The sequence below is a fragment of the Carex rostrata genome, chromosome 4 (genome assembly GCF_964058835.1).
Source record: "Carex rostrata chromosome 4, lpCarRost1.2, whole genome shotgun sequence".
In the NCBI taxonomy this organism is placed as follows: Eukaryota; Viridiplantae; Streptophyta; class Magnoliopsida; order Poales; family Cyperaceae; genus Carex; species Carex rostrata.
In genome coordinates, this window is record NC_135921.1 from 1,201,916 (window position 1) to 1,229,418 (window position 27,503).

General features: G+C 33.3%; 2 protein-coding genes across 3 annotated transcripts in view; both read left to right on the forward strand.

Annotated features, from left to right (window-relative positions):
- Positions 1 to 26,580, forward strand: part of LOC144552611 (disease resistance protein RPM1-like) — a 35,282-nt gene extending 8,702 nt beyond the window's left edge. The window contains exons 1-3 of one of the 2 annotated variants that reach the window (XM_078300603.1): positions 21,417 to 21,435; positions 22,452 to 25,277; positions 26,445 to 26,580. In XM_078300603.1, the coding sequence (XP_078156729.1) occupies positions 22,504 to 25,239 (2,736 nt within the window). In that variant the 5' untranslated portion in view covers positions 21,417 to 21,435; positions 22,452 to 22,503 and the 3' untranslated portion in view covers positions 25,240 to 25,277; positions 26,445 to 26,580. Of the gene's footprint in view, positions 1 to 21,416; positions 21,436 to 22,451; positions 25,278 to 26,444 lie in introns of those variants that run through there. The other variant, XM_078300602.1, reaches the window with a different exon arrangement.
- Positions 1,600 to 26,690, forward strand: LOC144552612 (disease resistance protein RPM1-like). The gene is made up of 3 exons (XM_078300604.1): positions 1,600 to 3,880; positions 4,620 to 4,746; positions 26,574 to 26,690. The coding sequence occupies exon 1, from the start codon at positions 1,608 to 1,610 to the stop codon at positions 3,840 to 3,842; it is 2,235 nt and encodes a 744-aa protein (XP_078156730.1). The 5' UTR covers positions 1,600 to 1,607; the 3' UTR covers positions 3,843 to 3,880; positions 4,620 to 4,746; positions 26,574 to 26,690.
- Positions 26,691 to 27,503: the final 813 nt, after the last annotated feature.

Below are 27,503 nucleotides of genomic sequence, written 5' to 3' on the forward strand. Positions count from 1 at the left end.
ATTGTGTGGATAAGTTCACAGGTTTCAGTCAACAACAGTGCTGGTTCGTCATCATTATTCTTTACAATCAAATTAGCCTTTTCTCTTCTATTTGGTTTGGGACATTCTTTAGCGAAATGACCATAATCATTGCAATTGTAACATTTCACCTTAGCAATATCAAACTTTCGTGGTTTTCGATCATCTCCCGTGTGATCAAAGCCTCCTCGGCCTGCACCTTGACCACGTCCATGGCCCCGACCCCTTCCATGTCGGCCTCCTCTTTTGGTACTGCCCGAACCTTCTTCTCTTCTACCTTTTGAGAACTTAGCCTCCCATTCGGCTTGACTAAGAAGCAACTGCTCCCCTGTGCCCTTTGTATGATGCCGCCCCTTTAGCCCTTCTTCATATGTTCTCAATCTACCAATTGCTTCAGAGACTGACATCGTGTCTAAATCTCCAAATTGCTCAATTGTTCCGATGATCTGAAGGAACCGATCTGGAACCGAACTGAATAACTTCTCTACCACTTCAGTATCTTCTAGTTTTGTGCCAAGGGATCGGATCTCACCAACTAATCCAATCAACTTCATCGAATACTCATTCACAGTTTCCGATTCTTGCATATGCAATTTGTTTAGTTGCCGTTTCAGGACTTGTACACGTGCCTTCTTGACACGATCCTCGCCTATACGCATCTCCTTGAGAGCGTCCCAGGCCTCCTTGGCCGACTGTTTCTCTGCGATTGCCATCATCACGTCGTCCGGCACTGCCTGAGATATTGCAACCATCGCTCCTTGATCCTTGTCCTCATCTTTGACCCCTCCTTCTATCACAGACCAAACTCCCAGCGAACGTAGGACTATCTTCATCTTGATAGCCCATATGCCGTAATTAATCTCGCTTAACATGGGATATTGGATCGGTATAGAGACACTTTTGGCCATGGGAACTGCAAGTGTCTTTGATTGATCTCCTTCATCACCGGCCATTGCTTTGACAACCTTGGCTCTGATACCAAATGTTGGCTATTCTTGCATACGGCCAGTGACACAATCACAGAGAGAAAAACAAAAGACAGATATTTGCGATGCTTAAAAAACTACCTGCATCATTTTCTGGTTTTTCTTATATATACAAATCATAACTGCTATAAGAAAGGTTACATCCACTAAATAAAAACTGGAATCTAAATAACTGCTCACTAAGAATAACCTCTACTCTATTCTTAGCCATCCGTTAGGATTACTCTTGACAGTACACTTTATCTAAAAACAGAAAACTTAAACTTCTGCTAGAATTAAAACAAAACGTAAACAAAACAAACTGAAACATAACAACAAGATTAATTCTATCAAGAGGTACATGAGTTAGCAAATCACATTGAAGATGTCGTGTCTGAATTTGCATACCTAATTAACAATCAAAAGTTTGATCGAACATGCATTTATGTTACCAAACTTTTTAAATATCCAAAGCTATTGTCAGACCTTAAACGAGTTGCCTCTCAATTGCTCGTAGCAGAAACTGGGCTTGTGAATCTTGTGAGGGCAAAAGCGATATGGGTGCAAACAACAAATGTCAGTATTGGGAAAAACTCAAACTACTTAAATGAATACTCATATAAAATGGCCATCTCTGCCCATTTCATTGATGAAGATCAAATCGTGGGAATAAAAAATAATAGCGGAAAGTTGACGAGCTGGCTAAATTCTGAAAATCTAGAACTCTCTGTGATATCTGTTTGGGGAATGGGTGGTGTAGGCAAAACAACCCTTGTTACTAATGTTTTCAAGAGAGAAAAAGATAACTTTGATTGTCATGCATGGATTAATATCTCTCAATCTTATACTGTGGATAATCTTCTCCAAAATATGATCTCCGAGATTTCTAAAGATAATTCAATCAACACAGGCAATAAGGATCTCAGAGAATTAAAAGAAATCATGGTCAAACTCTTGAAAGAAAAAAAATATCTAATTGTGTTAGATGATATGTGGGATCTAAAAGCGTTTCAAGATATAAGGGACACGCTTGTTAATGACCATCGAGGAAGCCGAATTATGATTACGAGTAGAATTGCAAATGTAGCATCTCTTGCTCCAGAAAGAAATAGGTTAGAGCTAAAACCTTTACCAGAATTAGATTCATGGGACCTGTTTAGTAAAAAGGCGTTTCCTAATGAAAGAAACCATGAATGTCCTCCTTTCTTGAAGAAGTGGGCAAAAGAGATTGTTTCGAAGTGTGACGGGTTGCCATTAGCACTTGTTTCATTGGGTGGTGTATTATCTTGCTCTGAGAAAACGGAATCTGAATGGAGACGTGTACATGATCAACTAACCTGGGAACTAGACAACAACCCAAATTTGGATCCACTGAAAAATATTCTTAATCTAAGCTTCAAGTACCTTCCAAAATACCTCAAGAATTGCTTTCTACATTGTAGTTTGTTTCCAGAAGATTTTCGCCTTCCGAGAAAAAAACTACTAAGGCTTTGGATAGCCGAGGGCTTTATACAACAAAATGGGAGAAGCACATTAGAAGATGTGGCAGAGGGTTATCTTATGGTGCTCATACATCGCAGCATGTTACAAGTTGTACAAAAAAATTCTTTTGGTCGAGTAAAGTGGTGCCAAATGCATGATATATTGAGAGAGTTGGCCATCTCTTTATGCAAAAGAGAAAATTTTGGATTGATACATGAGGACAACAAGTCAGAAAGTACCTATGGTTCTACTCGTCGGCTCTCAATAATCAATCTAAGGGAGACAGTCAAGCATGATGTTTGTCTACCAAAACTCAGAACTTTTTTGTCATTTGACAATCATGTGCCCTCATCTTCTTTGCTATCCATGATTTTTGATAAGTCAAGGTATCTCACTGTTGTGGATTTAGAAGATTTGCCAATTAAAACGGTTCCAAATGCAATTGGGGATTTGTTCAATCTCCACTATTTGGGTCTGAGAGGAACAAAGGTGAAATGTTTACCAAATTCTATCAAGAAACTTCAAAACTTGCAAACACTAGATCTCCAATTTTCTCATATACAAACACTACCAGATGGTATATCTGAGCTAAAAAAGTTACGACATCTATTTGCTGAGGTGGTGGTAGATCCTACATATAGGTCATTTCGGACTCGTGCTGGAATCTCTTTACCTAAGGGCATATTTTACCTGAAAGATCTGCAGACTATACAGGCATTAGAATCAAATGCTATGGTAGTAAGAGAACTGGGTAATTTAACTCAACTGAGAAGCATCCGAATATGGAATGTGAAAGAAAACCACTCAGTAGAGTTATGCAAATCATTATCAAAGATGAGTTCCCTTTCCTACTTGTCTATTTATGCAAGCGATGAGAAAGAGATTCTCCAATTGGAAGGCCTGAACCACCCACAACTTCAGAAGTTAGTTCTCAGAGGGCAACTAAAAGAAACCATGCTTGAATCACCTTTATTCAAAATATCTGGGAATAGCATCCAATCGCTATGGCTTTTGTGGTGTCAACTACAAAATGATCCTTTGCCATCTTTTTCCCATTGCAGAAACCTCACGTTCTTGAACCTCACAAGAGCATATAAAGGGCAACGACTAATTTTTCAAGCAGGGTGGTTTCCTAAATTGAAGAGACTGGAATTGGTACAAATGCCTAATCTGATTCATGTGGAGATGGAGCAGGGCACCATGGAGGGCCTTGAAGAGATTTGGTTGGATGTACTGGAACAGCTAGTGGAGGTCCCAAAGGGCATCGAGCACCTCGTTTCCCTCAAGTTGTTGGGCTGCACTGATATGCCTGTTGATTTTGGGGGGTTAGCTGAAGGAACTCACAAACTATTTCATTTCACCTGTCGTGTTTTCTAGCTGGCAGCCAATATCACATTCAATGATTCTAGTGCAAGGTATACCTCCACTTATATATATATATTTTTTTTTTTTCATTTTGCATTCTGAAACTTGTGCCTATAATTTTTTTTGTCCATTAAATGAAAAAAAGTTGAGGATTTGTACCAATTATTAATGTGTCAAAATAAATAAAAAATTGTTGTGTCCTTATTTTTTTTTATTGATTTAATTATGAAAGTAAAGTAGAGTTAGCTTCTTTATGATTTTAATAGTTCTACTTATTATTTATTCACTATTTGTATTTTTTTTTTTTTTGTTCCTGCACGCAGCATTTACCCCACTGCCATTTATTTTTTCATCATGAATATTTTATGTAATGAGATTACAAGAGCCTGTGAAACCACAAAATAACTCCTTTTGTTATTATTTTGCAAAATATATATGTTGTATGTTTTTGTAATAAATAAGTTTTGCCACAAATAAATTTTAAATTACCATGATCTATTTTATTGCTACAAATTAGTTTTAGATTTTTTTTTTTTTTGCTATTTTGAATATACTCAAACTGATTAGACCATGTTGCAATTCCACCATGTTTTTTTCTTTGAAGTTTACCTTCTATATTTTTTCACCCATGCATTAATTAATTAAACACATGAGAGATACTCTAGCTTAGAAATTATTATTGGCTGTATATTAAATAATCGGTATAAAATAACCACTATTTTACATTTATTTTTCAAGTTCCCTTAAAACTCCTTGATTGAGAAATATGTGCTCAATTTCATATCGCAGGCCTTTCACACATTTAAATTTCGTGCAGCATCAATCAGTTCGGAGCTATTTGTTTAAGAAGGTTGTTATTATGTAATGAATAATATTTTGTTGTGTGTTTTTCCTTCCAGTTTGGATCAAAATAAGAGTCTTTGTTCCTTGTAGTGCTTATTTTTGGCAAACATATGTGATTTGCTAAGTTGTAGGCTTCATACTACCATAGCAACTTGCTATATAGTTTTCAATTCTAAGCGCACTATTCAGGAAATTCATGACTCAAGGAACCTTGTTTTGTGTTTGCTTTGTGTATTATTTTTATTTGGAATTGAATTTGATGATTGTAAATTTACTACCATCCATGGTCTGCGTATGCTATTGGTATGCTTTACTAATTGGTGATAAACATTTGGAACTTTTATTTGCTTGTAACAATCTTGTAATTTTTATTTGCTTTGTGTATTATTATTTTCTTTGAGTATTATTATTTGTACTTTGATATTGATATTTGCAAGTTTAACAGCCCGTTCACTTATACTATATATGTATGCATGCTATTGTACAGCTTTAATGTGGTTGTATGCTAAACATTTTTAACTGTTAGTGATGATTTCAGTACATTATCCTAAAGAAATAATCATTCATCATTTTTTTTTTCTTTTTAGTAATGATAAGGAGGATGAATATTAATATATATAACATGAAAACTTTCTCAACTGTGATGAGGAATTGATAGCTTGAAGGGAAACTAAATTGCAGTGAACTACATAATATTGTGATTCATGCAAATAAGCCTCTAAAGTTGAGGTCTACATTATTTTATAAAAAAAAAAGAGTTTAAGAAATAAAAGCACATTATGTTCCTTAATTCTTAATAGGGTTTGAAATTTGCATGATTGAAGTCCGGTTTACCTTACTAGGGTTTAAATATTGAAATTTGCATGATTGAAATCTTTGGACTGTCTTTCATATGCATGGGAAATAGGATCTCCAGATTACATAGGAATAACTTAATTCTTCCATTTTACAACTGTACCATGAGATTACCTATTATAATTTGAAATTCTTTCTTGGAATTCAAATAAAAATGTTGCAATTACCTTGACTCTATATAATTTGAAATTATGAGAATTTCTAATTTGTTTGTCACGGTAGTGCTACGTGATAACATATGTCATATTTTCCTTATATATAGTTTTTGACTTTTGAAGGAAGTATTGTCTCTTCCTCTTCTTTCACCATCAACTATAAACTAATTAACAAAACAAAAGAAACTTCTTCATTAATCATTATTTTGTTATATTTAAAAGCACAATAATATTTACCAAAATACTGCCTTAGTTGACAATGGCACTACTACAGCTTTGTTGACAAAATTAGAGTAGAGTTGATTTCTGCAATTCATTATTTATAAAGGGTTGTATTATCCATTTTGTTGAGGAGTACAAATTACAAATTCAGATTAAACTAGTGGCATCGTTGTTGCGGCTCCGCCGCAACTATTTTTTTAATTTAAGTTGACGTATACAGGAGATAATTTTTTGTTCTTCTATATGATGGTGCCACATATATCTAAATATTAAAAAAATATTTACATATAAATGTTATTGCATCTAACATTATCTAACATTATCTAGCATTATATTGATTGCCCAGTTAAAAAGAAATATCAAACAACTTGATACTTTACAAACTCATCCTGACTATTTGATGTTGCCGCTCTCTTTGCCATCATTTCTGTTTCTCTCCATCTCTGGACCATTAGAAGGCATATACAATCTCTATTATTTTCCTTTAATTATACTATTAGATAGAGAGGAAAAGAGAAGCCCATGGATCAAACAAAAGATCACCAACCTCTTGAATAATCACAACTCCTGCAACAATGTCCCTACATAACCAATGAAATCAATTATTGCTCTTCACAAACAAATAGTACAAAATAGATTTTAAATAATTGTAAAATCCAATCCCATAGCATAGATCAAGCCTATTGCATGAAATATCGAGTGGATACCAGTGGTATGCATTTCGCTTTACTGGTAAATCCTTAGCAGATAACTGAATAGAAAAGCTGGTACAAATTTTATTTTTTCCCTTTATTTTTTCAGGATTTCAAAATCAAAGAAGGATTATTGTTAGTGTGCCTTAGTGGTAGCAACGAAATAAACTAAAATCATCACTGTGCAATCTAATAATTAGTGCATTTTGACATCGTAAGAGTCAAACTAAGCAAACAGGAAAATCAAAACCTAGCAAAGCAAAACAGGGAAAAAATTCAGTGGAACTTTGCAGCAACAAAAATCAGGAGGCAATAAAACACAAAGTATAAAATGCATTGTGAAGATGTACTTTTCCTAGGTTGTGAAAAAAAAAATCCCGACAGAGATGGAAATTGGTAGTGTGTGTTTCAAATCCTCAAATATTTTTATGAATCCCAGTTTATAAAGTGTTGTATTGGAAATAGTAGAGAAAACAATTACCTTGAACACTGTGGCAGTTGTGGAGAATAACATTTCTCTAACTGTTACCTACCAAACCATTGGAAGGTCGATGCTGGGAGAGAAAGAACCAAGAAAGATACAAATAATCAATTACTTTTGAATTTCTTTGTTCTCCCAAATATGAAGTAAGAAATAGAGACACAATTATGTAACTAATACCAGATTTTAGTATCAAAAATAAGGGAAAATGAAGACAGGGATGAATGATAGAAAATTGAAAGCAAATCCTTCACTTTTTTTTTTTTTTTTTCAATTACGAGTAGACTGAATTTTGACATCTACTCTCTTTAGGAGGAGTTATTTGAAGGAAGAATATTAAAAAAATATATATAGTAACTGTTGAAGAAAAGCCAGCTATACATTACAAAATATGCACGGGAAATTTTATATTCAAGGTCTTGTGCATTTCAGGTGTGTGCCAGCACGTAATTCACACTGTAATTTTTCCTTTTTACATGTATGGGATTCAACAGATAATTAGAAAGGTATAGAAATTCCAATAAATGGGAAATCTTAAACGTAGATAATTGGCACGTTACACCCTAGCTACATGCACAATTTGGGGACCTTTTATGGTCAGCAACTGCATTTTTCAATTTGTTCTCTCTTAAGTCTATTTTTTGGGTAGTACAGTGTACCAGTGAGATACCTACAACATCTCTCTTAGCCATATAGGCATGAGATGACTGATACAATGGCTTGAAGTTGATATCAATGTTTTACACAGTACCTAACACCTATTCTCAAATTCAAACACAAATTCAAAGAAAGCAGTATACCAAAAAAAAAAGGATAGAAAATTATAAAGAGAGGTGCAAATCTACTTTTTGTCTGACTCAATAAGTGTAACTATGCACTTTAGTCCTTGCTTATGAATATGTGACTTGTTTTATCCATGATAGTAGGCTCAAAGTGGTGAAATAAAATTCACACATGACATTCATTGCCATGGCAGAAGGTTTTCCATGAGGGAAGCTATGCTGTTATGCATAGCACCAAATTGGTATGTACTACGGATAAATATTTTTCTTCCGAGAATCGCAACGGTCGATCCGAACTGTTCAACATGGTCTCCATATGAATATGTACTTGTACAACAAATTTTACATTTTGAGAAAAAAATTGGTAATATTTTTTGTATGGGTAGGAAAAACACTCAATTATGTAGACTGGGCTGGAATGGAAAAAGAGAGTTAACTAAACTACCTCTCAGGGATGCAGTCAGCCAGCTTCGTACTCTACTGTTCGGTAGTGCAACACATCATTCAGCCTTAATAACATTAAAAAATATATTATGTAAGCCAGCTATAATTGGTATTTTATTTTATTTTATTTGAATGAAAATGATAATAAATCGATACATTGTAACATGCATTGGCAATTTGTCGTTTTTTCTTTCAGTTAAATTCAATTTTGTTCTTATATATATGCATCCCTACCAAAAGCAATAGCAAGTGAGAATGAGACAGTGAATAAGGGTGTATTACCATACGGCAATGGCCTAGACACTTCAGTTATAGTCAGATAGGTCCAGCTAAAAAAAATAATGGTGCTTCTAGATCTGTCGCTTCCACTTCGGAGACAATGGCTCCAGTTTCTCCCCTACCCGTTCTCCTGCTCTGCCTTCTGTTCTCCTCTTAGTGCAATAGCTCATTGGTGTAGAGCAAATCTCCGCCTACAACTTCTCTGGTGTCCGTTTCAATCGTCTGGTAAGATTCTCCCATTCTAGCATCGATTTGTTTGCTCATTTCCTATTTAACTTTGGAAATCCTACCACTTCGGAGACAGATGTCAATACACAACCTCCACAATTGTAATTGAACCCAAATTAGAACTCCGACATATCCCTGTTTGTTCCTATAAATCCTCAGCTATCCAATTAAGCGATGGCTAAAATTTAAAACATGAGATACGGAACCAATTACAGTTCAATTTAAATTCAACATTTAGTTCAAATTTTATTCCCCAAATTGATAAGAAACTAATTATGCTTGGCTAGTTCAATATTTCAATTTGTGTGTTGTTTACTGCTTATTTAACCAAATTTGAATAAAAAACAAAAAAGCTAGAAAAAAATTACAAGAACGAAACCAAATATATAGCTACAACCGCAATTAATGGTTATAAGAATCGGCATGAACATTTATTTGAACTTAGCTATAAGAATTATGAAATTATTCTCAATCCATAATTGACAAATTTGTGAGAAATCATACCACCGGGAAGAACAGGAGCCAGCAGAGGTGGGAAGTGCCGATCGCAGTGAGAAGCGAAGGCTCTGAGCCGAATAGCGACAGAGGAGATAAGAGGAGCGGAACTGAAGCGGTCGGGGTCACTAAGAGAGGAGCAAGAGTGGAATGAGGGAGAGGAGTAGCTTTAAAGAGGTCGTTTTGTACTCCGAGAGACTGGAGCAAGAGCAACACGTAGCGGCAGAGCGGAAATAGGTGGCGCGCCAAGAAAAAGGGGGCGAAGGACAGGTAGCGGGGGAGGAGGTTGAACCTGCGTTTGACAGTAGATGGAGAGGAAGTTCACCGAACCGCAGGAGAAGAGGGGAAAATGCACACCGAGCAGAAAAGGGAAAAACGTGGAGGGCGGAAAGGGAAACACACAGCGGGGAGGAAACACGTGGCGAGGGAGAGTGAGCCTGGACGACCTTGTAAGCTGAGGAAGCAGTGTGGTTTCCTTTTTGCGGAGAAAGACGGTCTAATATTTGGGTTTTTTATTTTTTTTCTCTGCGGAGTGACGTGAGCTGACATCAGCTGAAAATTGATTGAGCCATCCATCTTGTATCAGACGGTAAGGAGAGGGCGTGACACTGTTCATCCCCGCATCCAAAATTAAGGTATTATAATAAGCCCATGTGTCCCAATCGAGTTAAAGTTTAACTTGGCCCAACCTGCCTTAGGGTGTGCTCCGCAATTGAGGGTGAAAACCTTCATTAATGGAAGGGGAAGGAAGACGCTCACTCCCGAACAGTAATCTTTACACTCCGATTTGGGGTGAAGATTGTCGCTAAAAATCACTATGCATTCACCTTCGCACAGTACGCGTTCACCTCCGCACAGTACGCGTTCACCTCCGCTTCCTCTCCGCTTCTTCAGTTCTGGAGCAGGTGAAACCTTCGGGCAGCTGCGGTCTGAGGCACCGTTCACCTCCGCACAGTGTATTTTCCTTCCTCTCCCTCTGCGTAACCTCAACTGGAGCACACCCTTAGGTGGAAACCACTAATAGATTGTACGGGACTCCAATAAATTATAAAAAGGTGAAACATTTAGCAGTTATAGGAACTATATGATATTTTGTAAAGCATACATATAGCTATGTGTGTGTGCTATTACTATACATGCAAAGATGCACACATAGCTTGAATATGAAATCCAGTTCAGAAAAAAAAAAAATATATATATATATATATATCTCATGAAAATAATAATTGGAACTTTCAGTAGGTTAACAAACAAAAACATTGATAAAATGCATATTTAAATTTCCAGTTATTTAATTAATAATCTAGGTTATTGTGCCAACCTAATTTTTGCAATGGTATCAGTGTCACAGAGTACTGAAAATTAATTTATGTTCAGTACTGAAAATTGTTTTATTTTTCTTTATTGTGATAAAATTCTCTGAGCTCAAATTAGTACTTTCAAGCCATGACGGTCAAAAATACGTTGGTGGTTTGATCATATAAAATTTTCATGCTGTGTATGAGATCAATTTTGCAGTATATATCAATAATATTTTACTATAAACTGTATAGAAAATTACGTATAAGTACATAAATTTTGAAAATAAATAGAGGTCAATAACCCTTTTCAATCTACATGGATCCGTCTCTAAACTAAGAGCATCATATATGGGACCAGTTGATGACCCTAGAATCAATGCATGGCAATAATAATTTTTCAATATTAACAATTAATGAAAAATTATTTTAAGACTGGTTGCTTATTGAAGGAAAAATATATTTCCTAGCTAATTGTGTACTGATATTGTTGCAACAAAACTGCAAAACAGAGCAGAAATTCTTCATTGCATTGAATGCCAGTTATCCAATTCAGAGATATCTGCACAAATTCTTCCAAATTAGTACGGTACTCATTAACCTTTCCAAATTCTAGTTTCACAATGCAACAACTTTTTTAGTTTTTCTAAGTAATTGAGGGTTAATACTCAAAAAATTGTATGAACAGGTTGTTCCATGGTAAACGGATGTCAGTTTCTATCACATTTTTTTTTCCAAACAAAAAAATGTTAAAATCAAAAACATCCCATCTCAGAGGACTATACAATATTATCATGAAACTCTATGATTAATAGTCCAACTAAAATTAGATAGCAATAATAGGGACCCAAATAAACATTCTTAGTGCATTGCATACAGCAAAGGTGTCAAGTTTCTTTTTACATAATTAGATGAACCTGCTGCAATCCCTGAAACTTGTTTTCTTCTTAATAGGAGTGAACATTGTCACATGCACCAACAAAAATTGGAAGGGCCCATTTTTTCTAGTGTACTAGCTGTCCCCATACAGCATATAATTGCATATGACCCTCTGGCCTCTGCAGTTTATTGTACTATAGAGAACCAAATCACCAGTAGTTTTTATTGAAAAAATGTATATATATATATATATATATATGAGGAGGGATCAAATGACACCGTTTTTTGGTGACATCGGATGACACCGTCCATTTTCAAAGTCCAAACAGTCGATCCAAACCGTTCAACTTGATGGATATGTTAAAATGTGCTTGCAGATCAAATTTTACATTTTTCTGAATTTTTTTTGGGTTTATTCAGAGGGGTTCAAAAATTCAACGATCTGAATATAGCGATTTTGTTAAATACTTAATAAATAGTAAAAAAATTCAGAAAAATATAAAATTTGATTTCCAAGTTACTCTTAATATATCCATCATATTGAACGGTTTGGATCGACTATTTGGATTTTGAAATTTCAAAAATGGACATTGTCACCCGATGTCACCAAAAAACGGTGTAATCCGATCCCTCCTCTATATATATATATATATATATCAACAAATTTGACTATAAAATTTGTATTTTTATTGATTTAGAGTTTCTTTGGTTGTAGAAGAATTACATCATATTTTGACAAAAATGATATATAATTTGGTTTATTCCTTTTTCTTTAGCATTGTAATGGTTGAGCAAGTTGCTTTTTGAGTATGGTTATCATTCCATTATCTCTTCCACAAAATAGATCCACTTGGAATATGAGAGAGTTGAAACTAAACCAATAAATGTAGGCCTTGTGTCACATAGCTCTGGAAAGTCTAGGCTTTCTGGTAATAAAAAAAAAGAAAAGGAAAGGAAATTTTTCTTTTTTGTATTAAGAGATGCCAGAATCTTCCAACCTGGTTCTGCAACTGGTGCGGTGGGTCTTGTTGCAATTAACTATATATGATCGCAAGCATTTATTGAATGAACCTGGTGTCTGAGTTTTGACTAACGGAAACATCTGATTCCTACTCTAAATAGTGTGCTCTTGTTGTATCAAGTGATGGTATTATTTGAGAGGCATGAGTCAAATACTCAAATCACTAGGCTGAGTGACTGAGTGATCTATTTTTGTTTTAATTTAATTTCTTCTTTTGAGAGCCTTAGTACCATCATGTATTATTTTTTAATCATCTCCAGTTCCTATAATATTTCTTCAGTAAAATCCACCTAGAATCCTAATTTTTTTTTATTCACTACAATTAATACAGCAAATCAAATATTTTTAGTAAGAAAAGCATAATTGGTACATTTCTATATTTTTCAAAATTTGCTAGTTATTCCCCCATTTATTATTTGCAATGAACTATCAATGTAAACTTAGTTATAAAAAATGTAGTGAATTGCAAGTGGTTTCTACAAATTATGATTGTAGAGGGATTAGACAAATATCCCAAAATGATGGCGTAATGGTCGGTGATGCTGCCAGATCAAATGAGAAATCATTAAAATACAAAATGGAGGTACTAACTTCTATTTACTGTTCAGTATTCTAATTTTGACACTAGCTCACTGTTACAAGTTGACCCAAAAATTTATACTCCTTTGGTTTTTGTGTAACATATAGAAATGATATTATTTCACTGTTTTTAAGTTAAATGGAAAATAATAGTGTACTAAAAAAATATTCATTTTATTCATTTTTCTTTTCGTTTTCAATGAATGGGTTGCTAATTATCAATTTGGAATTCAGGCTTAATTTATAGACTTCTTATTCTGTGGAAATTAAGCCGATTGAAGTTTCAGACATTAATGATACTTTTTATTAAAAAGACATTAATGATATAATTGAATAAAATTCAAAAATGCCTCTATGACCGTTATAGCTGACCTTTAAAGCCGATTGCAAATTGCAATGGTCCCTTCGTCCTTTTTTTTTTTTTTCCATTTTAATTCTAAGGCATGACACATATAACTTCATATCATTTTTCAAACTTCAATACGATGTGTTTTTATGTAATCAAGCTTGGCTTTATCTATAACACGATTAAATTACCAATTAAACTTTTAACCGCAATTTTCTATAATTTTACACTTCCTTTGTTGCATCTTGCATTGTCTATCTCTGTCATGGTCACAGCGTACATTGAAAATTAGAGTGAGACTATAGTACTATGCATAGTGCATATTAGTCTATAATATATATAGATTAATATTTTTATTTTTAGAATTCAAACAATCGATTTGAACCGTTCAATATATATGAATCTCCATATGAAAATATACTTGTAAATAACATTTTATATTTTTTAGGATTTTTTTTCTCTTTTTTTAAATAAATTGAAAATTACTTGATTAATATTAGACCACTAAAAAGTAGCGATCTCTACTTAAAGAGATAGTCAAAAAAATTTATTAGTATGTAAGTAGTAAGTACATTTTCATATGACAATTATGTTAAATGATTGCAAACAATTAATTCAATTTTAAAATATAAATATAAATTTTTAGTACGGACAATTAATGTGCTGTGCATAGTAACATAGCCTCACTCTGAAAATTATTATATTTCATTTCATGCATCTTCCTATTAACACAACTGATCGTCACCCTTAATCAGAAGATCTAAAACTAAAAAGCTAATTTTGAAAGCAATGATAGAATATAATATTAAATAACTACTAATCAACTTGACGGCTTTCTTATGGTACTTCATCAGCTACAAATTAATATAATAAACTAAATCTCAAATCATCAGCATATCATTTTCAATTACTTTTGTTATCTATTACAAACTTGAAATTTGATGCAATTTAATATTTCAGATCAATGTTTAAAGCATATATCTTAATAAAATATGTTATGTAGGATAATTTTCATGATATTCCGGCTGTTGCTATATATGTTTGTCAAAATTTCTAACAGCTATCTGCAATGTTCTAAATAGCTAGCTATAGCTACGCTGTAGTTTTTTCGGACCATAAACGCTAAGTTATGACATAAAAGTGTGCTAATTCAGCTACGACCGCTATAGCTATAATAGCTAACCGCTATTACCACTATATGTGACCCACTATAGCTATCGCTATGCTGCATGGGCTTTTTTTTGCAATTTATATGAACTTCTGTATTTCTATTCTTATTTCTAATGCTACATGATCTTCTACTATAATTATACTAAACCAAACTGTGGTTCTGTTTTTATTTGTAATTTATTCTCTCAATCTATATCAAGAAATATTCAAATATTAATTCTTCATTTTGATTGCTCTTCGCATAGTATTCATTTGTAAAATTATTATCGTTTGTTTCAATTGAAAGCTGATTTTGATTATTATTATTATTATTATTATTATTATTATTATTATAATAATATATAAAATGTTTAAATATGTATATCGACTTCATTTACCTTATAAAATTAATTGCTATTTTTCTATTATAATATGTAATATTATGAAGTATGAACTATTAAATAATGTTACTTTTTATATATATTTTTTCTTCTTATTTGCATAATTGATAAAAAAGTATAGATTTAGATTAGTTATCATTTAGTTGTTACATCAATTTTCTAATATTGATTTTGTTGATAATTAGTAAAAATATAGAATATAAAATTTGAAAAGAAAAAATTGCTATGTACGATAGCTTTCACTATAGCTACGCTATTCGCAATAACTTTTTTTTTGATCTCCCCGCTATACCGCTATAATCACTATTTAGAACCTTGGCTATCTGTGATGTGACTTATCATTGCAAAATAAAGCAAAAGACTCTTTTTGAAAAATACTTTCAATGAAAACTTTATTGTTATATATAAAAATTTTCAAACCATTGAATGACCTTTCTACAGATGTTGAAAATTGACTTATCATTGCATTGTCTAAATGAAACAAACCATTGAATGACCTTTCTACAGATGTGATATATTTTGGCAAAAATGTTCTTTCCTTCTTCTCTTTCCAAATATTTTTTGGTAATTAATTATCTCTCAGTAAATTATAAATTATAAGTGGAGTTTCATGCATACTCTTTAAAAACTCAAAACTTACGTATTACCCTCTACATTTTATAATATCATATTTATCCTTCTAAATTTAAAAAATTCACGAATTTATCCAATTTACCGTATTTTTATTAAAACTCATTTTAAATTTATAAAGTACCCATTTTACTCTTTATTGAATATACTAAAAATATGTATTACGTGTGAGAAAATTGTAAAGCCTTCTAATTGATCGATTTATGAGGACAAATGGTTTATTTCTCTACTTGTGAAGCGGGCACAGTGCAATTTAGTTATGTGAAATTATATTTAGCAATTTTTTATAAGAATATATTGTCAAATGTAAATTAATAATATTGAAATACAAATTATGCCATTAGAATTCAAATTACTAAATAAAAACATGAAATGTTACTACAGATTAATTTTACAACATCATAGAAAATAAAATTACTAAATAAGACTAGAATTGTCACTACTATAAATTGAAAATGCAATAAGATAAAAAAATAAGAAACATCATCGTTGGTGTCTGTTTGAAAAAAGATCCTCTTGCAAAAGAAGATATCTTCTTGCTGATCTTCTTGAGAAAGATGTTTTTGTTTCTGCTTGTCTTGTTATTTCCTCTATATTATAGGTATAAAACATATATAAATTAATTAATATTTGTTAAAGAGAAAACCAATAAAATTAGTATATGTAAATAATTAAATTATACATTTTACCTGCTGCATTTCTATTAATAGTCTCACGATGAGCTTGATCTCTGAGACTCCGACCTTATATACGGTCCATTTCCATCGGTATGCGGTTGTACCATCTCATTCCCTTTTTAAATAGAAAACCCTCTTCTCTTCTGTCGAGATCCATATTTTATAAAACAAACCCCTCTTTCCGGAAAATAATTTTTCGGAACTACTGATCTGAAGAATTATTCTTTGGAAAGGGATTGTCTGGAACCGGAGAATTATTTTTCAGCAAAAGGCCTGGATCCGGAGAATAATTCTTCAGTTTGGGCTGATTTGGAATTCTCTAGTAAAAGAGTGCAGATTGTTAAATTTTTTATTTTTTTCTTAATATTAATAAAAATTTCGGATCCATTCAGCTATGCAAAAAGGCTGAATTTTATTTTTGTATGTGGATAAATAAATAGACTGACCATAAGGCTCTGAACACGTGTTCAATCCCTTGTATTAGTTTCCTTAGTATACGAATTCAATTTAACTACTAAACGAAGATATTTAAAATTATACATATAGTTGTCAAACTTATTAGATCAAATTTATTGTTATTAAAAATTAAATTACTAAATGCATGCATATATTAGGTTGTGTACAAGAAAAAATATAATTGCACGGGTTGCGGAAAGTTCGGGCTACAAAAGATCAAATCAGTAGGTTCATGTTTTGTTTTTTTTTTGTTTTTTTAATAAAAGATGCAAGAGTAGGCTGGTAAAATAAATCGTTATCCACAGAAGGAGTCTCGCATCTAGTAACCCAGATTATGAATGAATCTCCAACATATTTTCACAAAAAAATGATGGCACAGAGAAATTTTGCTTGATTTTATCATACATATATGTTGCTTCATTTTTTATTAAGTATTTTCTAAAACTTACTTCATTTGTTCCATCTAGAAAATTTCAACAGCTCAATTCTTTTCTCAGCCGTTGAATTTGAACATTTTTAAAATTCTTTACAATATTTAAACATTTGTATTATTTTTAGTTAATGTTGAATATTAAAAAAAAACGGATAATTTTGACTAGTTTCCATTCAGCAGAGGACACAAGCATATCAACTTTGAATTATGCTAAGAGCACACAACTCCTCACTTAAGAGCTTCTCAACTTTTGCATGATGACGGAATCGACTTATTCTTGCCAGGGCCATATTGCCTGTGCTGTTGCCCTGTTACAAATTCTAGTTTCAAACAAAATTTTATTGGCCATCTGATTAAGATTACTAGAGCCCAACATGAAATATATATAGCAAATATTTGCAATTTTTCAAAACCAAAATCTGGAACGTCCGATGAAGTTCCAAGATGCGAAATTTGCTGAAACAAATTTAAATTTTTGGCAACCACAACAAGAATGAGACACTTTTCGTGAGGATAAAACAATGACTTTTTGCGACGGACTACTCTCATTGTTCAGCTTTTTTTTTTTGCGACGGTACTTTTTGTGACGAACGACCGTCATAAATGCGCTTTTTCCCTCGCAAAAAGTGTCTACTTTGTAAATCACATGGGATCCACCACATGTTAAACTTATTCTTCTTTTATTTTCTGCGAAAGAGAAAAAGGAACTGGATCGGAGCAACTCATGATTTTTGGTTTTAAATAGAACAAGGAGATTTACTCACAAAAAAAAAAAAAAAAAAAAAAAATAGAAGAAGGGTTTCAGCTGTTATTTTCTGTGTTTGGGCCCCAACTTTTTCAGAAAACGTAAATGAAACATGGTTATCTACCACTTTCTACTTAAAACAAGTTTTAACGAAGTTCCTGCTTCCCGTACACAAAGATGTATCTATTAACAAGTGCGGATTAATTGCTTATGCTCCCCGGACTCCACAGTCCAGACCGATTAAAATTGCCCCTCTACAGAAAAAAAAGAAAGAAAAAAAAATTAAAGAATCCGCGATTAGTCGTATAGAATTTTCTATGCCTGTGAAACAGAGAATCTGAACCTTTCTTATTTGACACCCAAATTACCCTAACCGCGCGTTGAGTTAATGAGAGCTTAGCAGCTGCTAATCAAACTTTCGTCTCTCATCACTCTTCACATTTTTATTGTTTTCCTGTTCATACAACGCCATCTCAAAACTTTCCTCTTTACATCGCTAGCTGCGATATTACTCGAGATACCGATCGATCTCTTCCGATACATAGCGAAAAGGTGAAGAAAGGAGGAAAATACACAAAAGTCTGCGAGACCTGATGGAGGTTAAAGCCTTAAAAGGGCTGCAACCTTACTCTTCTGTTTCCCCAAATTTAGGTCGGTAATCCCATTTTATTTTTATTAATTTGTATTTTATTTAATTTTTAAATTATGCTCCGGTGCTTCGCAAAAGATCGATCAATGGTAGTTTGACTTTACATCTTAAACGGTTCATTCAAGATTCGGTATTATATGATGTTTACGGTCAAATATTATAGAGTGCCAATTTTTATATTCCTTTGCATTTCTCTTATTATACTTTTAAATGAAAAAAATGTTGTGAGTTCAATGGTCTAATTTTTTTTTAAATTAACTGATTTTCTGTCCATCCTAAGAAATCTTAAAAAAATAAATCAATTTGCAATATTATATTATTTTTTACACAAAAATTCAATATGTATAGCACATGAAGTGGCACATATTGAATCGTCATTGCTGATCTGCATTTTGTAAATCACTATAATGTAAGTCTTAATTTTGATAAGTTAATCAAAATTAGGGCCCACCAGGGAATAAGAACAATGAGATAAGAATTAAAACATTACCGACCAGTCGACGGAGTTTATAATTAAGTTGCTTCAGGCTCCTTAATTATTTTTATCTGGTTGTTTGAATTATTATTATTATTATTATTGTTAATATTATTTTGTGAAATTAGGATCATATTAGCAAAATCAACGGAATTTAGTTTTTGACAAGAACAATCTATTTATGACAATTAAACGGTTCAGATATTTAGCTGATCGAAATTCTTAACATTGAAATTTGGAGCAACCATGATTTCTATCTTAAAAACCTCTCCCAAGATTTTTAAAATGAATATAAGGAAAAAAAAAAAAAAGTTGGAGCAAGCACACCGAATGATCCGTGTATTAGGCTTAACTCCTTTTAAGTCCAGTTCCTGTAATTGTCAAGAAAATATTATGATATTGTCATGAAAATTGTGTAAGCGCCTTTTTTTTTAAGGGAAAAAAGTTTATTATTGTTACTTGCAGATGAAATAAATTAAGGATAAACTGAAGTCATCTATACTAAAGTTTTGCAGATATGCATGTATGGCTGTTCTGATTGGGCTTCTATTCTCTTTATCCGACTTGATTTTCACTTCCAAATGTTAGCAAGGCCTCGATAACGATTCTTATCATCTCATGTCTATTGGCATCCTTAACAGATCTTGGTTTTCAGGTAACTTAATTTTTCTTGTTCTGTTGCTTCTACTATTTTTTTTTTTTTTAATGTCAATTTGGTATTAGAACTCTACAACATCTATAATTTGGGGTAGAATATATCCGAAGCACCATATATATTTTTTAACTATATATATCATGGCTGGCAGAGTCTTTAATTGACTATTTATTATTTACAGATGTCTAAAAGATAAAAGAAAAGCCCACATGAATCATTTCAACCCAGCGTAGTGTAAAGTCTTGTTGAAATTAATGCTTTTGATACATTGTGTGTGTTAAGTTACTATTTTTGTTAGAGAGATCTATGGATCGGATTTTGTCCATGCTAATTAATTAGTTGGGGTGTCAATAGAATTCAGATCCTCCCCGGTACCGTAATAGGGAATCTTTTAGGCTTATTGGATCTGGATCGTTCTTTCTAACTTTGCATGAATCTCAAAGCCCAATAACACTGCCCCTGTGCTAGCCCGAATCTCAAAGCGGCTGAGAGTTAATCTCAAACAATAAAGTGAAGGGAATCTTTTACAATATTGTAGAGGATACTTGTCCATGTCAACAAGACCTTTTTAACCATATTGTAGAGGATACAATATTGTACCGGATATGTATTGTATTCAGTAACACAAGAGTACGAATTTTATGTTGTGAACTTTATGGATATGGGCAAGAAAAAAATTTCGTTAGTTTATCAAGTATAGATATTAGTAAGAGATATTTTAAATCCATTAACCTATACGATAATTGATAAATTTAAAATTTAAAACCCGTTAACCTATAGGATAATTGATAAAGATTAAATTTTATATGATACTTTTAATTATGCTGTTAACTAACTATATAATTAAAATTTCTTCATAAAGCATCAATTCCCAAAAGTGCTGTGATAATGAAAATCTGTGACCAACTGAGAGATATAAAGAACGAGCAATGGGGCATCCAGTGAACAGGTGCCTTACATAGTTATATTTTCACTATCTTGCTTGCATAGCGCAGCCCCTTTTCACCAAATTTTCGGCCATTAATATTTTCCCAATACAGAGCAGCCACGCAAAAACCTTCACCCTTGTAGAAGCATTTAAATCCCAGATCATGTGTATCCTTGAATCAATACGCGGGCTGTCCTTCATGCCTACAAACACCGACTATACTGTGAAAACCCCTGCTGCTGTTAACCTCCATCCGACGTCATCCTATGTTGTGCGCCCGCTCGCCCCCACTCTGTACCATTCCAGTTTCATGTTCATCTGCCTTAATTCAGAAAAATGCCTTAGACCCATTTGTTAAGAATAGCGCCGATAATACTTATTATGTTAAGAGTATTTACTATTTAGGAGCCTAGGAGGTAATATTATTGAATTTAAATATTTTAATTTGATTGAAATGTATGTATGTAGAAACATTTTGTTAGTATTTGTGAATGCCCATAAGAGAGTACTTAGACTAAGGATCGTATTACTATATTATACTTGATGCAATAGTGTCATGTGAGGAGTTGCCTGATTCATGGTTGGGTTCACGAGCTATGAACCGTTCGCTTCACACTGAACCAACTTAATTAATGCCCCGACAACATGATGATGGTTTATATATTTAGACTATGTCTAATGAGAGTTCGTATATTTAACTTGCCATGTAAACTGACATGGTACACATGGGTCGCAAATGAATAAATTTTTTAAAAGGTAAAAAGTTTTGGATGAGAACTTCCATGGGATGCCAACTGCATGCATGGAGGTATGAAACTATCGGAATTTATTATTATGGATTATGGATAATTCTAATGTATGTACATTTAGGTTATTTTGTATATTTGAAAGAAAACATGAACGGAACATGATATATATATACCGCAATTCTTTGATTTGTTCAGAAGATCTTATGAGTTACATTCACGTGTGACACATCCTAAGTTTTCAAATCTCTTAAAAATTACCGGCTGAAAAAAGACCATGAAACCCAGCCATGTTTATCTGTTCCATGACTCAAGAACCTCATTCTAAGCTTGTGGTTTTCTGTAAAACCAAGTGCAAACCTTTGCTAATTGTGTGTCTCTTTCTTTCTGTACTTGGTTTCTCTCTATAGAAACCTTCTCTAAATATTTGACTGTATTCACAAGTTATTAGTTATTACTCAGACCGTGGATCATATTAATATATTATACTAGGCGAAATAGTGCCTTGTGCACTTCAAAAATAGGAAAAATAATGAGAGTCCCTTGGTTCATGAGAGATACATAGGGTGTGAACTGTTCGGTTTGTACCTAACTGCGCCCTGATGGACAGTTATGGCACTCAAAACCTTTTCATTTATCCCAGAACGAATGATTAAATGACTAATCGAAGCCCCATTCCGTGATGGAGCCTCAAATTTCCATTAGTCGTAACACCATGTTTCATTGTTTTAAGTCTATATTGATCTATTTCTCTCAAAAAAGTCTATATCGATCTAACTCATCTAAGATTAATCCAAATCACAAGTGTCTAGAAAAACACAACACCAATTTGTTCCATACCCGAAATTCCAACTATATTTATCTAAACATATATTTTGAATAATTAATTATTACTTTTTAAAGAATAGAATATCAATTACGAATAACAGAGAAAATTGAAAAAAAAAAACATATATATATAGAGAGAGAGAGAGAAATTGTGTAAAGATTTTATATATGAGGAAAACCAATTATTAATTTTTTATACAAAATTGAAAATTTAATGAGATAGCCTAATCTTTATATTTGCTTTGAACAGCTCTCGAATGAATGGATAAATAAGAAGTATAGTTGAAATTGATTAACTGAGCATGGCCGAGACAGCCATTCTTGCAGCCCTCAAGGTCCTTGGAGCAGCCTTGGCTGAAGAAGTAACGAGCCTAGCAAGCTCAAAAATTTCAAAGCTTCGCTCAATTTACCCAAACCTCAAATTAAACATGAACAATATTAGTACTGAATTTCACGTGATGCAAGGATTTCTTAATGGGATAGAAACAGAGCACCCAAGCAATGAATCTCAAGTAGCTTGGATAAAAGAGGTACAGAAGTTAGCAAATGATATTGAAGATATCGTGGCTGAATTTGCATACCTAATTGGTAATCAGAAGTTTGGTGGGATATCATTTTATCTGAAAAAACGTTTTAAAGAGCCAAAGTTATTGATAGCTATTAACCGAATTGCCTCTGAAGTGCATGAAGCAGAGCAAAGGCTTCAGTATCTTGCAAGGGTGAAAGAACGATGGTTGCCAACCATAGAAATAAAAAATGAAAAGAACTCTAACTTCTCAAACAAGTACTCACACAATGTGGCTGTGTATGCACATTTAGTGGATGAAGATCATCTTGTGGGCATCACAGAAGATAGGGAGAAATTAACGAAGTTGCTAAATTTTGGGGAGCAGCAACTCTCTGTTGTATCTGTTTGGGGAATGGGTGGTGTAGGGAAAACTACATTGGTTACCAATGTTTTTAAGAGAGAAAGAAAAAACTTTGATCGTCATGCATGGGTTTCTATATCTCAGTCATATACCCCTGAAACTATTCTACGGAATATAATCTCTGAAATATGTAGGGATGAGAAGGGTGTTACAATTGATGCAACCAACATGGATGTTTTGAGATTGAATACAACTTTACAAAATCTTTTGGGAGAACATAAATATCTGATCGTCTTAGATGATATGTGGGATCCAAAAGCATTCCTTGATATAAGGGACACACTTGTTGATAACCATCGGGGAAGCAAAATAGTGATTACTAGCCGAATGGCTGAGGTAGCTAATCTTGCTCCGGAAAACAAGAGACTAGAGCTAAAACCTTTCTCAGAAACATATTCATGGTCCTTGTTTTGTAGAAAGGCTTTTAATCATGAAAAAAACCACGCATGTCCTCCTCCCCTGGAAGAGTGGGCAAGAAAGATCGCTTCAAAGTGTGGTGGATTGCCGCTAGCTATTGTTTCCATAGGTGTTATGTTGTCCTTGTTTGAGAAGACAGAATCCAAATGGAGACAGTTATTTGATCAACTTAGCTGGCAGCTAGACAACAACCCGAGCTTGGATCCATTGAAAAATATTCTTATGCTAAGTTTCAAGTACCTTCCAAAGTATCTCAAGAATTGCTTTCTATATTGTTGTTTGTTTCCAGAGGATTTTCTTCTTCCAAGAAAGAAACTGTTAAGGCTTTGGATAGCTGAGGGCTTTATAGAACAAAAAGGGAGAAGCACATTAGAAGAGGTGGCAGAGGGTTATCTCATGGAACTCGTAAATCGCTGCATGTTACAAGTTGCAACAAAAAATTATTTTGGTAGGGTGAAGAGGTGCAAAATGCATGACACATTGAGAGAGTTGGCCATCTCTTTATGCAGAAAGGAAAATTTTGGATTGTTGCATGAGGATAATAAGTCAGAAAATGCCGATGGTTCTACTCGTCGGCTCTCGATAATCAATCTAAGGGAGACGGTCAACCATGATGTTTGTCTACCAAAACTCAGAACCTTTTTGTCAGTTGACAATGATGTTCCCTCATCTCCTTTGCTATCCATGATTTTTGATAAGTCAAGGTATCTTACTGTTTTGGATTTAGAAGGCTTGCCAATTGAAATGGTTCCAAATTCTATTGGGGATTTGTTCAATCTCCACTACTTGGGTCTGAGAAAAACAAAGGTTAAATCTCTACCAAAATCTATCAAGAAACTTCAAAACTTGCAAACATTAGATCTCGCTTATTCTCAGATACAAACACTACCAGATGGCATAGCAGAGTTAAAGAAGTTACGCCATCTCTTCGCTGAGGTGGAGGTGAATCCAACATATAGGTCATTACGGAATCGTACTGGAATCTCTTTACCTAAGAGCATGTTTTACCTTAAAGATCTCCAAACTATACAGGCATTAGAATCAAATTCTATGGTAGTAAGAGAACTGGGCAATTTAACTCAACTGAGAAGCTTCCGAATAAGGAATGTGAAAGAAAACCACTCAGTAGAGTTATGCAAATCATTATCAAAGATGAGTTTCGTTTCCTTATTATCTATTAATGCAAGCGATGAGGAAGAGATTCTCCAATTGGAAGGCTTGAACCTCCCACAACTTCAGAAGTTAGCTCTCCATGGAAAACTGAAAGAAACCATGCTTGAATCGCCTTTATTCAGAATATCTGGGAATAGCATCCAATCGCTATGGCTTTCGTGGTCTCAACTACAAAATGATCCTCTGTCATCTCTTTCCCATTGCAGAAACCTCATGTTGTTGACCCTAAAGGGAGCATATGAAGGGCAACGACTAATTTTCCAAGAAGGGTGGTTTCCTAAATTGAAGAGACTGGACTTGGATATAATGCCTAATCTGATTCAAGTGGAGATGGAGCAGGGCACCATGGCGAGCCTTGAAGAGATTTGGTTGTGGGAACTGAAAAAGTTAGTGGAGGTCCCAAAGGGAATCCAACACCTCGTTTCCCTCAAGTGGATGATCTGCACAGATATGCCTGAGTTTGGGGGTTTATCTAGAGGATATCACAAACTATCTCATTTCACCTGTGTTGTTCGCTAGCTGGCAGCCAATATCACACTCAATAATTTGAGTGCAAGGTATGGCTCCACTTATTTTATTTTTATTCTTCCATTTTGCATTCTGAAACTTGTTCGCGCGTATAATTTTTTTGTCCGTTACTTGAGAAAATTTGGAGGATTTGTACCAATTATTAATTTGTCAAAATGCATAAAAAGATTGTTGTGTCCTGTTTCTTTTTATTTACTTATATATGAAACTGAACTGGGTTGCTTCTTTACGATTGTCACAGTTCCACTTATATATTCACTATTTGAATTGTTTTGTCCTGCACGCAAGAGAGAATTTTTTATTGGTAGTAATTAATAGAAAAGAAGAGAGAGAAATAGCAAGAGTATAGCTTTTTTTATATGGGTAGTAAGATCGGTACTGTTCATACTGATTTTAACTCTTTATTTTTTTGCAACTTTTAAAAAAAAGAAGTTAGGATCAGTATGAACAGTACCGATCCAAACTTTGATCTGTTTTAAAATACCGATCCAAACTTTGCAAAAAAAAAAAAGTTTAGATTAGTATGAACAGTACCGATTCTAACTTAAAAAAAGAAGAAGTTTAGATCGGTATAAACAGTACTGATCTTAACTTAAAAAATAAGAAGTTAAAATTGGTATGAACAGTACTGATCTTATTGCCCATATAAAAAAAACTGTACTCTTTCTGTTTCTCTCATCTTTTCTATTAATAACTACCAATAAAAAATTCTCCACGCAAGATCTATTCCATTACTACTTTTTTCTGTCATGAATATTTTTTGTAATGAAATTAATTACAAGAGCTTGTGAAACAAGAAAATAACTGCTTTTGTTGTTTCATTATTTTGCAAAATCTATATTGTATGTTTATGTAATAAATAAATTTTAAATTACCTTCATCTAATGCATTGCCACGAATTAGTTTTTAATTGTTTTGCTGTTTTGAATACACTTAAACTGATTAGACACACTTGCCATTCCACCATGCTTTTTCTGAAGTTTACCTTTTATATTTTTCCAACCATAAATTAATTAATGTTATTTACTTGAGAGATTATGAAGCTTATAATTAGTTTATTGGTTGTATATATTAAATAATCGGTATAAAATAATTACTGTTTTACTTAATTTTTTTCAATTACTGCTTTACTTAATTTTTTCAAGTTTCCTTAAAACTCTACAATTGAAAAATATCTGCACAATTTCATATCGCAGGCCTTTTACACATTTGAATTGCATGGAGCATCAATCAGCCCGAAGCTCTTTGTTTAAGAAGGTTGTATTATTATGTAATGAATAATATTTCATTGTGTGTTTCTCCTTCCAGTTTGGATCAAAATAAAGTTGAGTCTCAGTTCCTTCTAGTGCTTATTTATGGCAAAATTATGTGATTTGCTAAGCTGTAGACCTCATACTACCTTAGCAACTTGCGATATAATTTGCAATTCTAAGCGCACTATCAAGGAAATTCATAACTCAAGGAACCTTGTTTAATTTGTGTTTGCTTTGTGTATTATTTTTATTTGGAATTGGATTTGATGATTGTAAATTTAACTACCATGCATGGTCTATGTATGCTATTGTTGCCCAGTTCTATTTAACTTTTTCAGATTGGGATGAAGGGTTAAATGGCTGGTAACAATCTTGTACTTTTTATTTGCTTTGTGTATTATTATTTGTACTTTGATATTGATATTTGCAAGTTTAACAGCCCGATCATATGTACTATGTATGCATGCTATTGTACAGCTTTAATGTAGTGTATGCCAAACATATTTTTTTTTACTTTTGGTGATGATTTCAATACATTATCCTAAAGAAATAATCATTCATTATTTTTTTTTCTTTTTAGTAATGCTAAGGAGTACGAATATTAATATATATAACATGGAAACTTTATCAACGGTGATGAGGAATTGATATAGCTGGAAGGGAAACTAAATTGCAGTGAACTACATAATATTTTGATTCATGCAAATAAGTCCCTAAAGTTGAGGTCTACTTTATTGTATATAAAATCAGAGTTAAGAAATAAAAACACATTATGTTCCTCCTTAATAGGGTTTGAAATTTGCATGATTGAAGTCTGGTTTACCTTACCAGGGTTTGATTATTGTTGCTGACATAAAATTCAACAGTTGTTCCACTTACTGGATCACTTCCATATGCCTGGGAAATAGTATCTCCTAAATAGTATCTCCTACGTACTGGATCACTTCCCATTATAATTTGAAAAATCTTTCCTGGAGTTCAAATGGACAATTTCAAAATTAC